The sequence below is a fragment of the Rosa chinensis genome, chromosome 2 (genome assembly GCF_002994745.2).
Source record: "Rosa chinensis cultivar Old Blush chromosome 2, RchiOBHm-V2, whole genome shotgun sequence".
Taxonomy (NCBI): domain Eukaryota; kingdom Viridiplantae; phylum Streptophyta; class Magnoliopsida; order Rosales; family Rosaceae; genus Rosa; species Rosa chinensis.
Genome location: NC_037089.1, coordinates 6,419,705 through 6,431,899, shown reverse-complemented (window position 1 = coordinate 6,431,899; position 12,195 = coordinate 6,419,705). Strand labels below are relative to the sequence as shown.

Below are 12,195 nucleotides of genomic sequence, written 5' to 3'. Positions count from 1 at the left end.
AATTCACGTTGATGAGATGACATCATACTACATTATGTGCCTTCATGACCTAGCTCATGTCATTAGTTTGTGAAATATGGGTTAAAAGAAATTGTGCTTTAGGTTTATGCCTAAATTAATTTAACCACTGCAAGTCTACAAGTGGCCTGATGGTTCTTGCAGGCCCGGTTCTGAAAATTAAGAGGTCTAGTGTGAAATTTTAAATGATGCCTTATTAATCACGATCTCAATTAGAAGAATTAAGAAAAAAATGTTTGGTATAAATAGAAGAAAAAAATAGTGGAGACTTAAAAACATAAACAAGGAAGGAAAAATATAGAGAGAGAAAAAAGAGTCAAGAAACATAACACAAGATCAAAGAAGAAAGTAGAGAGGCCTTAGGAATGAAAAGAAAAAAGGAAAAAAAATTATTAAAAGAAGAGAGAAGATCAGAAAAAAAAAAAAAAGCAAAGAAAAATTAACCAGAGCTAACCACCACCCATGGGTTTTGAACCCAAGACCAACCAAGCCAATCAACTTAAGGTAAAGTTGCCAACTGAATTGAAAAACAGTTCAATAGGTTTCAACATTCTTGATAAATATATTTTATCAAAAGCCATTACAAAATTGAATTATGAGGCCTTCAAAAACCGGAGGCCTTGTGCGGCTGCTCTACTTGAACACCCCCAGGGCCGCCCCTGGTTTTTGCCTAGTTGAGTGTGCTCCCCAACCTAGGTTCGAACCCCGAAGTTGTCAAAGTGGTCAGACACTGTGCTGCAATGCACAGTTTGAGCATTTCACATGCGCCAAAGGGGTTTTATCTTGGGCCTAAGAAGTTTTTGAGTTCCCCTTGACAAAGTCAAAAAAAAAAAAAAAACCTAAATTGATTCAAACAAGATTACCCAAGAAAGTGAACAAGGTAGCTAGTTGAAATATAGCAAATAAAAATGGTAAACAAGTTGAAGCTACCTGGAGTCATTTTGCAGCTGAACTTCCAATACAATGACATGATCAATATTATGACATAAATGTCTATATATATATATATAGATCTGGAAATAGCTAGGGATCTTAAAGATAAATGAAACTTTGTACTCACCTGCTATAAGAAACAAAGTCCTATCCTCCACAAGATTCATGTGAACATTAATGTGTGGGTTTCGATTTGGGTGAAGGTTCCAAATAATTGGACACCACAGAGATAGTTACAGGTATTAAAGAAGACATAACAGTGTTGGTTGAAATGTCCCTGTAATTTAAAAGTGATAATAAATATGACAGGTCGTATTTATTTATGCACACAAATAGAGACAGAAGAGATCTAAGTAAATTCTACAATATCAGTACCAATTTGTAAGTATATATTCATTTCCTTACATATAATTAAAAAATCAGACCAAAAAAAAAAAACATAGTATTAAAAAAGTATAAGACTAGTTCCTTTTTTGGCTAAGCAAGTACAAGATGTGTATTAGTTGGAATTAGTGTGTGTGTGTGTGTGTGTGTATGGAGCGGTTCCAAAGAAGACGTCCGTATTGTTGCTAAAGTGCGGACGTCGACACAGCAGCCTCGATCAAGTTTCGACGGCGCCGCGCCGCGTGCAGGATGGAGGCCAGGGGTAGGACGGACCGGTCTGCAGTTGGGTGGAGTCGCCGACGACGAGGTTGCAGCTCCGCCCAGAAAGTTGCAATTGCAGGTTGAGTCGCTGCCCAGAACCTGCAACCTCGACCTCCTCCGACCTCGATCGCTGCCCAGAACCGTCTGGAATGCCTCCGGCCTCCGTCTGCCAAGCCCTGAGCAGCCGTCGCCGTCCGCACTTTAGCGAAGTGCGGACGTCCGCTTCAGAACCAGCTTGTATATATATATCAGATCCTATCCATAGTGGAGGTTCGCTTTGAAATTAAAGTGTGAACTTCGAGTTTTTGGTCACTTTTTGGTCGCACATCCACATCTCGACCGTTCAGTTTTTAGGTACTAGTATACAGATCATCTCTGCAAATTTTCAGCCAAATTGATCATTGTTAAGACATTGATTACTGCCTTAAAGCTAGTACGGTTCAGGTTGACAGATTCAGTCTTTCGATTGGTTTAATCGAGTTAGATACCTTAACGATCATCAATTTGGCTGAAAATTTGCAGAGATGATCTATACACTAGTACCTAAAAACTGAACGGTCGAAATGTGAATATGCGACCGAAAAGAGACCTAAAACTCAAATATATATATATATATATATATATATAGAGTTATATATATATATATATATATAGAGTTTGATTCTCATATTCTTTTTTGAGATCTGTTTATTCTTTGTATTAGAAAAAGACGGATTTGTGAGCTTGTAATTTAATCTCCGATCGAAGTCCCACTTCTACGATGTAACCCCACTTGAACTTGTAGCTAGCCCTTTTGATGGAATTGACACAAAGATACAAAATCTATAAGCTGTTAACTTTAGTAGCTAGACATGATCATGATCGATCGAAACTCCTAGAATGCGATACTGTGTTTTCTTTTGAGCTTGTGGACTAGCTTCATTTCTTCCTTATCCTAAAAGTAATATCCATAGGTCGATGCATGTGTAAGCTGTGTTGTCACAGAACTAAGCTGATAACACTTTTGTCTTTTTAATTGATTGATCTTACATACACGTATGGATATGGATTTTCTGGAGGTCAATCCAAAACCCTAGACAGAAGAAAATTCTCCAAGATTTCGGTCCCTTGGAAATAAACTAGAACAACTTTAAAACTAATTAAATTGCTGTCATGGCATTGAAATAGTTCATAGACTAGTTTCAGACTGTGAAATATTCAATCTTACAGCGTCTTGGGTCTTGGGAATATTTTCAGGACTTGTTATACGGCCGGCCATTAGTCCATAGTTTTCTGCAATCTGAACTAGTGCAGTTTTTTATATTACATAGTATATTGGACTTAGACTTCAATTTCCTCATTGCATAATATTAATTGACTTGAAAGTCAAGAACTACGTTTTGTGATATAATGGACCACCCAGTAAATTATATTGGTGAAGCTACACAGAAATCACTGAATGCATACTTTCTCTGCTCTTAGAATAGGGCCTAAAATTGTCCCAAATTATGATTTTTGGTCCCAATTCAGAGTTTTGTGAATGTATTTTCCATACGGTCATTTGGGATTTTCCAAAAGCCTGTAACGTCTCTATCTGGGTATTTATTCACGTACATGTACCTACCAGCAGCCTGTATCGCCTTTCACTACTGCAAAGTGTTCCCTAGCTATAAACATGAATACATGATGCTGCTTAAAAATGAGAGGTGGAATGCTCCTAAAACCTTGGTCTTCACAAACATTAGCTGGACCTTACTTCTTAATTATTGCATGCACAAACTTGTGCAGGTTGATAATCAATCAATAAAGTCTAAGACTGTATTTATGTCATAATTAAACATTGACTGAACAATGTTTATGTTAATTCTAGTTGTCACTTGTCAGACCTGTCCATTCTTAGGAGGTGATCGACTGGTTGGTTATCTATGTTGCTTGTCATTTTGAAAAATTGCTATTGCTAGTTAGCCCGTGATTAAAATAAACCTAGTGAACAGAAACTCCAATAATGGTTGGGTATCCAATTTGAGTTTCTCGTACTAGTCATGAGGAAGATGCCATTATCCTTATTTAGTGTTTAGACTTTAGGCCCTGTTTAGTTAGCAGAAATGTCAAAATTAGAAAAAAATTTATTTTTCTTTCCAAACGGATATGGAATGGGATATATTTTGGTATTTTCATGTGGGTGCTTAGAACATTACTGGAAATTAAATTTTAAAATTAATTTTTCATTTCTATTGTAGTGTTTGGTAAGTCATAAAAATGAAATATGAAATTATAATTTTCAATAACACCCTTTTACTAATTAAAGTACATCAATTTATAAGGAATATTGGTGAGGGGGTATAAATTTTTAGAGGGATAATTAATGTAATTTTACCTTCGACAGTGGGAAATGGAAAAAGAATACCACCCCTCACTAGGTAATTCTATTCAGGCTTTATTAGGGAGTTAATTTCCAGTCATATCTCATTTTTTATTTCCTTTCCAATCTCTAATTACAACTAAATTCGGCACATCTGAATGGAAAATGAAATTAATTCCCATTTCATACCATGATTAACGGGGCCTTAGAGATATGTTGTCTTCCGTCACTTGCTATTAATTTGATTAATTCTAAAATAAAGGATTAAAGATAGAGGTCGCCAATTATTGTAACCTGTAATTAACAAAACTAATACATGGTTAGCCCAAGCACCATAAATTAATATAGAGAGCTAACCAGTTAATTACTACTACCATAATGATGTCATGGATACATGATCCGTTTATTCAAGAGAAATAAGATGGATAAAGAAGAAAAAAAAAACTAAGAACGTACTAACGTTATATTATAAGTAAAAGAGCCCGATGAATTAATAACATGTTCCTTGATCCTCTTCAGCTAGAGCTAGCTAGGATTCTTGGGTTAACGTACGTCAAAAATGATCTTCATGATTACTATAATAATTCTAGGATCAAGTAACACTAATAGGTCCAATATTGAGGAGAGGGCCAGATGTCGGGGAAGACGACGACGACGATCTATTTTGATCCAAATCCAAAGGCCTAACAACCGGCGCAGCGAGCGTCAGCTCTAGATGATCTGGTACTACTGATGGTGGTGGTGGTGGTGGTGGAATATTACTAGTGCTGGGTTTTGATGATGAAGCTGCATTTGAATATTTCAGCTGGGAATCGATCAACCCGTAAATCCATCCAGGCATAGCGCGATCAGGATCACGTATACTGCCTAAAGGAGGAGTAGAACTGCTGTAGTCAGCTGGTTTTTGCTGATGAACTGATGGTTTTAGATTTTGGGCTGCTGAGGTAGTAGTAGTACTAAGTTGAAGCTGAATATTACTTTGACTTTGTGGGGTTGTTGGAATATTGTTAACACAATGAGCTTGATCGATACTACTTGGCTGGGATTGTGGATTACGGCCATTGCTCCCAAACTGTCATAAACACAATAATAGCATACAGAAAATCAATTAGTTTCCATTTAAGATTTAATTAACTAAATAACTGATGCATATATATGAAATATAAAGTTCGATTCGTTAAGTACGTACCATATCGAAGAGGCTTGAACGACGCTTCTTCTTGGTGAGGGTTGCTTGCCTGAGAAAATACTTCTGAGCATGACTAGCAACTTGAGTTGGTGTTCTTGTGGTCACATAGTTCCTAGAGATTCCTCTCCAGTCGCCCTTCCCTAACTTCTCAAGCCCCATCAGAAATGTTCTGTGCTCCTCTTCTGTCCACGGAACTCCTAAAATAACCAAATATATTCTTTTGTCAGATAGTCTAGCATGTTACCGACATATATAGAAACGGGTTCATAACAACAAGGTTCTTAAATTGTTCAATAACAATGATGAAAATAACCAAAATCCAGCTATGTTACCGAACAAAACTTAAGAAAAGAAGAAGATTATGGAAAAGGTAAGTACCCTTTTTCCTGTCTTGGGCACGACATATGAGGCCATCAGAGACATAACCAATGGAGGCTTTGTGATGATCAGAATTTTCATTATCAATGGATATCCTTGAAGAGGATGGGGATGATGATGAGGCTGAAGATGTGGGCAAGCAATCCATGCTAAAGCTTTTCTTCATCATCATGTCCATGGCATTAAAAGAAGATACTGAAGATGACATATGATCATGATGATGAACTTGAACACCGAAGAGCCTGAATCCATGAGGAGTAGTACCAACAAAACCAGCAGTGGAACTGCCTCTGAAATTTGTACAGGTCCTTGAATTATGGCCCATGTTTCCACAATGTGAGCACTTTCTGCCCATTTCTGAAGAGACAATTAGCACCAATTGCTACCTCCTGAACTAAATTATCTCAAACTGTTAACAGCCGACACCACCACAATTCCAAACCCAATGAAACTAGAGAGAGAGAGAGAGAGAGAGAGAGGAGAGAAATGGGAAAAAGTAGAGATTGATAGAGAGGTAGCTGATATGTTTGGTGGTATATATGATATGATGATGGGGTGGGGTTTATGAAAATGGATGCACACCAAGAGAAGATGATTGGATGGACTTTGTTTATTGTTTGGATATTTTCCAACTTGGGTTCTAAACAAAATAATAACTAGTACTACTAATAACTACCTCTCTAACTCTCTTGAAAAAAAATCTTATCTTATACAGGAGGTTTCTGGAGTTTGTAGCATACTACGTACATTCATGAGTTTGGGACCCTTTAAGATTGTTTAATTTCCTTTTTCATATGAGGCCGCCAATTAATTAGTATTTCTATATATAATTAGTAGATGGGTGTGGCTATTGCCACCTTATTATTTTCTTTGTTCACTCTACTTGCTCATTACACCTTGCATTTTATTTTCAATTATTAAATTTTTTTATCTAACCCATTTCTCTTTCAGAAATTTCCTTATATATATATGACATATTCAATTAAAAAAGTTTTTTTTTTTTAACGAAAATCTCTCATTTACTTTATATCAATTAAAAAAATAAAATATATTAAAGTTTCCTAATAAAATCATAATTTGATTTACTTCCATTTTTTAATTTTTCAATCAGTTTTAATGTTCGTCTATTTTAATCTATATCAAAAAATTAGTAAGTTAACAACTATGAGCAACGAAAGAAAAGATTGCTTTTTTTCTTCGTGTTTTAAATTTTTACTTTCAGTGTTCATAAAGGATATTCAAAGATTTTGATGAAGTTAACACTAATAGTTTTGTGAATTGAATAATGAATTAACGATGAAGATGCACCAAAAAGACAGAAAAATAGTAATAAATTCAAATTTGGGTGGAGAAGATGAAGACTAATGTTATTCTATAAGAAATTAAGTAGTTTTGTATTTAATTAATTAATTATGTATTTAGTTTTCCTTACAGATTAATTTGGATTTAGAAAATTAGTGTACTTATTTGTAATTTTACATTTGGGTAATATAGTCTTTCAATAATTCACATATTTGTAGGGTGAATAGAGAAAATGGTAGGGTGGCAATAGCCGCACCCTTATTAGATAGGTACTTGTTTCGTATCTAAGTTATTGTACAGTAAAATCTGTAACGTTTCCTATAATGGTATGTACAAGCTGTGAGAGAGAGAGAGAGAGAGAGAGAGCCAATACCTAGGAAAGCAGGTGGGTGAGAAATATTAAAGAAAATGAAGACCATTGAAACTCGATATTGATAAACCAATATTTTACGTCTGTAGAAATTAACTATATTACGATAAATTATTATGCATATCTTATCTTATATAAAATTAGCGGTGTATCTTTTTAAAAAAAATATTATAATTATCATTATGCATATCTTATCATATATAAAGTTACTGGTGTATCTTTTTTTCACAAATGTATTAAAAAAAAGGATTAAATTCTGCTTACTACCCTGTACTTTCAAGAGTTTGTCAATTCAGTCCCTGTGCTTTTAATTTAATCAGAAAAGTTCTCGCACTCTTCAATTTCATCAAATCGATCCATTCCGTCAATTTTCTCTGTTAAGGTGCTGACGTGGCACATTTTCACAGGGAAATTCCCAAAATACCCCTACTCAAAGCTTTTTCCTGCAGAAGCATGCTTCACTGTCTCTCCCACTTCTTCTTCCCCAAACCCTCTTTCCCTCTCTCTCTCTCTTCTCCCACCCAAAAAAATGGAGGAGAAGAAGAAAACCCATCTCTTCTTTTCCCTCACCTTCACTCTCCTCCTCTCCTTTTCCGTCGCCCTCGACCACCAGACCCTCCTTCTCTCCCCCTTCCCCTCCACCCCTACTCTCCCCCAACCCGAATGATTCTCCGCCACCTCCGAACCCGACCCAGATTCCATCTTCCTCTAACTCCACCATCTCGATGCCCTCTCCTCCAACCAAACCATCTCCCAGCTCTTCCACCTCTGCGTCCATCGCGACGCCCTCCGCTTCACCTCCCTCACCTCTCCCTCACCCGTATCGGCGTCGGCACTCCCCCTAAATACCGCTACATGGTCCTCGACACCGGCTCCGACTTTGTTTGGCTCCAGTGCGCCCCCTGCAAACGCTACTACTTGGACTCTAGGAGGATGGATAATGGAATCGAGGCAAGACCCGAAGCTGCAGTTGTTGATCTGGGCGACGTTAGGGTCGTGGTGGGAGAATTCGGTGGTGATTTCGGAGAGTTTGGATTGCCGTTAAGGGTATGGTTGCGGGAGGAGGTTGTGGTCGGGACGATCGCCGTGGGCGTTGAGGACAGAGAGAGCAGGTCTGGGCGACGTCGGAGACGGCGCGGGTCATGGCAGCGATGACTTTGGGGTCAGAGAGGTAGGGCATTTGGCTGAGGAGGATGAAGATGGTTGCTGGGGTATGATCAACTGGGGCTGGCCACGTTTGTGTGTGAGTTTGTGTTTATACTAAACAAAATGATTAGCCAAATTTCTTGTTTTATGTTTTGCTTACTGAATGGTTCATTCTGGGCTTGTTTTTTGAGTTTCTGGTCATGTGTATTTTAGGTTGATGGTGTTGAAAGCATAGAGTCTTCTCATTGATTGTTGGGGGTTTTGTCTTTGTGAGGTGCTCTTGATTTTAGTACTCTTGCTTGGATGAGTTCATATTTGGAGTCTTTGATGTGTTTTGGTATGCATTTGATTTTAGTATGACCTTCCAAGTGAGCTAGTAGTGGGGATCGATCTTGGGAAGTTGGTTGAGAATTGAACAAGGGAAGGATTGAGAAGAAGGAGAGTTTATGTTTATATTTGTATGGGTATTTTGGGCATTTCCCTGTGAAAAAGTGCCACGTCAGCACCTTAACAAAGAAAATTGACGGAATGGTGACGGAATTGATCGATTTGATGAAATTGAAGAGTGCGATTACTTTTTTGATTAAATTAAAAATGCAGGGACTGAACTGACGAACCTTTAAAAGTATAGGGTAGTAAGCAGAATTTAATCCTAAAAAAAATATATGACGAGAAAGATTTTGAGTTTAAACATTTATTTATAAAAAAAAATTAAATAGATGACGATATTTGAGTGAGATATTACACGTACTATGTAAATAATACTATTATATTTAGGGAGAACAAACCTGGATGTTGTAGAGTGCGTCGACAGAGAGTGGAGGATGATGGGATATCACCCAAGAAGCTGAGACTTAGTTTGGCTGTAGGAAAAACTAACTTGGATGCTGTGACTATGGGTTTGTGTGCTATGAAACCGATACAAGAGGTCTATAAGAAGAGAGGTAATCCGAAGGGAGCAAAAAACAAGGTTAAAGAGCTCAAAGCTGTTCAATCATTAGCCATGAAGAAGTCGCTGGCAAAGCGAGCTAAAACCCCACGGAAGGAGGAAAAACTAGTGAATGGACTGCCGGAATTTACCATCATTGATGCTGCAGGTAGCTCAAACCCTTCCAAGGGTAAGGAGCCTATAGTTGCTTAGTAGTATGTTTTTTTTTTTAGAATATATAAATGTCTATGCTGGTAAGAATATCTCTATGAGTTTTGTGGAAGTGTTTAGCTTTAGCTTACCACAATTGCGTGCTCAGCGTGTGAAGTTAGATAGACAATCTTGCCTGCAACGCGAGATATTTTTATGTGGCATAGACTGCACTGTGCCAGGATTGTTGAAACATAGTAGTTTTCTGTACTATTTTTATCTAGGAAATAGGGGCATACAACTGGTATGTTCTCTAGCTTTTATAAAAATAAAAATAAAAAACAGTAAAAATTTGATTCATTACTTTATACAGACTGAATCATGTACTCAGATCAATCAATTTCATGGCTAGTACGTTCCAACAAAATTTAAGAAAGTTAGGTTATTCCCTTCTGATAAGTCAACAAAAACATATGCCCAAATGGTTCACATGCATGACTAAGACTTGTATTAAGGTTTTCAGGGAATTACAAACCAAACCGTACTCTTGCATTAATTCAATCAACCATTCAAATAAGTGGACTAAATACTTAAAAACAAATTGATCATTATCACCATCTGTATCATTGCTGGTAATCGAAATTGCTCAGAATCTATGACCCCTGTATCATCAATCAGGGAATTGATTTCTAGAGTTTTAGCACGTAAAACTTATTCGGCTGCTGATTATCAATCTATATCAGTTTCTTAAGTCGTACCTAACTCTTTATCCTTGAAAAAAACACTGCATGTTTGACATCTCTTACTTGACCATATCACCTATTTTGATTAGTAAAATAGTTCATTAATATAATGTAACGTGTACGACTAATGACTTTATCTATAAGGTAGCACTAAACAAAATAGAATCCTCGATCAGTTTGATTGAAGGGCAGGAGAATAGTATATTCCCTTTCTTGATCATATTGGTAAACTAATCCACATGTATGTATATATGTTCTTCAAAATCAAGATATGGACTGACCGACTGAGATATATAACATATTGGATATATACACCTCTCACCCACCTACTTCTGTTTTACTTAGTAATGTAACTATTATATATTATTATCATACATGGGAGCCAACTTGAATAGTTGTTAAGGATTTCAAGCTATAGCTAGCTAGTTGGAAAAATTAATTAAACCAATTAAATATTTGGAACCCTAGTTGAAAATTGTTTAGTCCTTTCTATATCTGAACCTAGAAACACTTCCAATTTTATTTATAATATTATTGGGATGCATTTGGCATTATTACACAAAGGAATCTTCCCTCGTATGAAACAAGAGGATAATGGTCATTGTGAAGTTGTCTATTCTTGTTTGACTAGGCACAATTGTAAGTCACTTGCTTAGGTTTTTTTTTATTTTTTTATTTTTAATTTAAGAGAGAAGTTGATATCCCTATTGATCGATTAGTAGAAAAGTTGATGATAGACCTTAATCAACATATAATAGTTGAAGTAGGTGAAAATCGTGACATCCCTTAACTAATAATGCTAAGTTTTTCCAATCTCATACAGGTCATTTATATTGATATTAATTTAAGGAGGCCTCCTCTCAATGGCATTTGAGCTGCACCCATATAAGGGTATTTTGTTTAAAATCATTTTGCTATGCCAAAACTCGATGCATGCATGATTATTACAGGACCCAGATACATTGATAGTTCAGTATATTAAAAATGCCATTAAAATGAAGTGCCTAATTAAACTCGATTAAATTTTATTGCATGGTGATACTTAATCAATTCTCATCGATTGTGAAGCTTGGAGATACTGTGTTCCATTCTTAATGGAATAGGGATAAAAAAAACAAAGGTAGCGCACTACTGGATTGATGAGCACTTTAGATTGCCAGAGGGTATAGGGTGGTTTTGGGGCTATACCCTATGAGCTAGTGCTGCAAGAATTGGTGAGCTTGAGATCATCTTTCAACTGAAAATGACTCCAATATCTTATTCATGCAAACTCAAAGGGATCGGAATATATAAGTACCGAGTTGCACACATATGAACTACTATTAAAGCATATATATGATTCTTTGGTGTACTTCCTAAATCATTTAGTTTCTTGTTAAAGTATTGATAATATATTGATAAAGATTGATTGGAAACCATTTTCTTTTCCCATAATTGCTTCAGCACCAACTCAAAAGGCATCAACTTTACAAACAACAAATGGCCATAATTGTACCAGCAGCCTGAGTTTGCTGAAGTACTAAAAATGCACTGCATCAAATCTAAAGAATAATTTCTCTCATGCACGATCATTAACTTTCAAATTACTTGTTCACTTTACAGCAGCCAATTGTAATCGCAATCCAATAGTAAGTGGACCACTTTCAAATGGACATTTCCAAGGTTTTAAATATCTGCGATATTTTCGATATATCCCTCAATATCTCATTTTTTTTACGGACTAATTTATCTTAGGGGGTAAATATCTTATTTTCTACCGTTTCTGCGAAATTTCTCCAACATCGTCAAATATCTCCGATATATTATATATTTGCGATATATCCCAGATAAAGTGAAGAAATATCTGTAAAATTTGATATAAATTTTTTAAAAAAAACTCAGTAATTCTCTAAATGAAAATATGTGTGAAGAGAGATCTCCTTAAGGTAAATCTGAGTGAGGAGAAATCCCTTCAAGGTGAATCTAGGTGAGTAGAAAATCCCCTAAAGGCGAATCTAGATGAGTAAAAAAAAATCCCCTCAAGGCTAATCTAAGGTGAAGAGAAATACCCTC

At 36.3% G+C, this 12,195-nt stretch overlaps 1 protein-coding gene across 1 annotated transcript; it reads right to left on the bottom strand.

Moving 5' to 3' along the window:
* Positions 1 to 4,214: 4,214 nt before the first annotated feature.
* Positions 4,215 to 6,154, bottom strand: LOC112187080 (transcription factor MYBS3). Its single transcript, XM_024325719.2, has 3 exons — positions 5,505 to 6,154; positions 5,127 to 5,323; positions 4,215 to 5,009 (listed from the first exon to the last, which is right to left on the bottom strand). Exons 1-3 carry the CDS (start codon positions 5,857 to 5,859, stop codon positions 4,530 to 4,532), a joined length of 1,032 nt encoding a protein of 343 aa, XP_024181487.1. The 5' UTR covers positions 5,860 to 6,154; the 3' UTR covers positions 4,215 to 4,529.
* Between the last annotated feature and the right edge of the window lie 6,041 nt (positions 6,155 to 12,195).

Bases quoted from the DNA above. Each gene is read 5' to 3' on its own strand.
- LOC112187080 (XM_024325719.2), bottom strand. From the start codon at position 5,859: ATGGGCAGAAAGTGCTCACATTGTGGAAACATGGGCCATAATTCAAGG. The intron at 5,324-5,504 runs GTACTTACCTTT...TGGTTATTTTAG, and splicing joins TGCCCAAGACAGGAAAAAGG to GAGTTCCGTGGACAGAAGAG. The intron at 5,010-5,126 runs GTACGTACTTAA...TGTTTATGACAG, and splicing joins GTTCAAGCCTCTTCGATATG to TTTGGGAGCAATGGCCGTAA.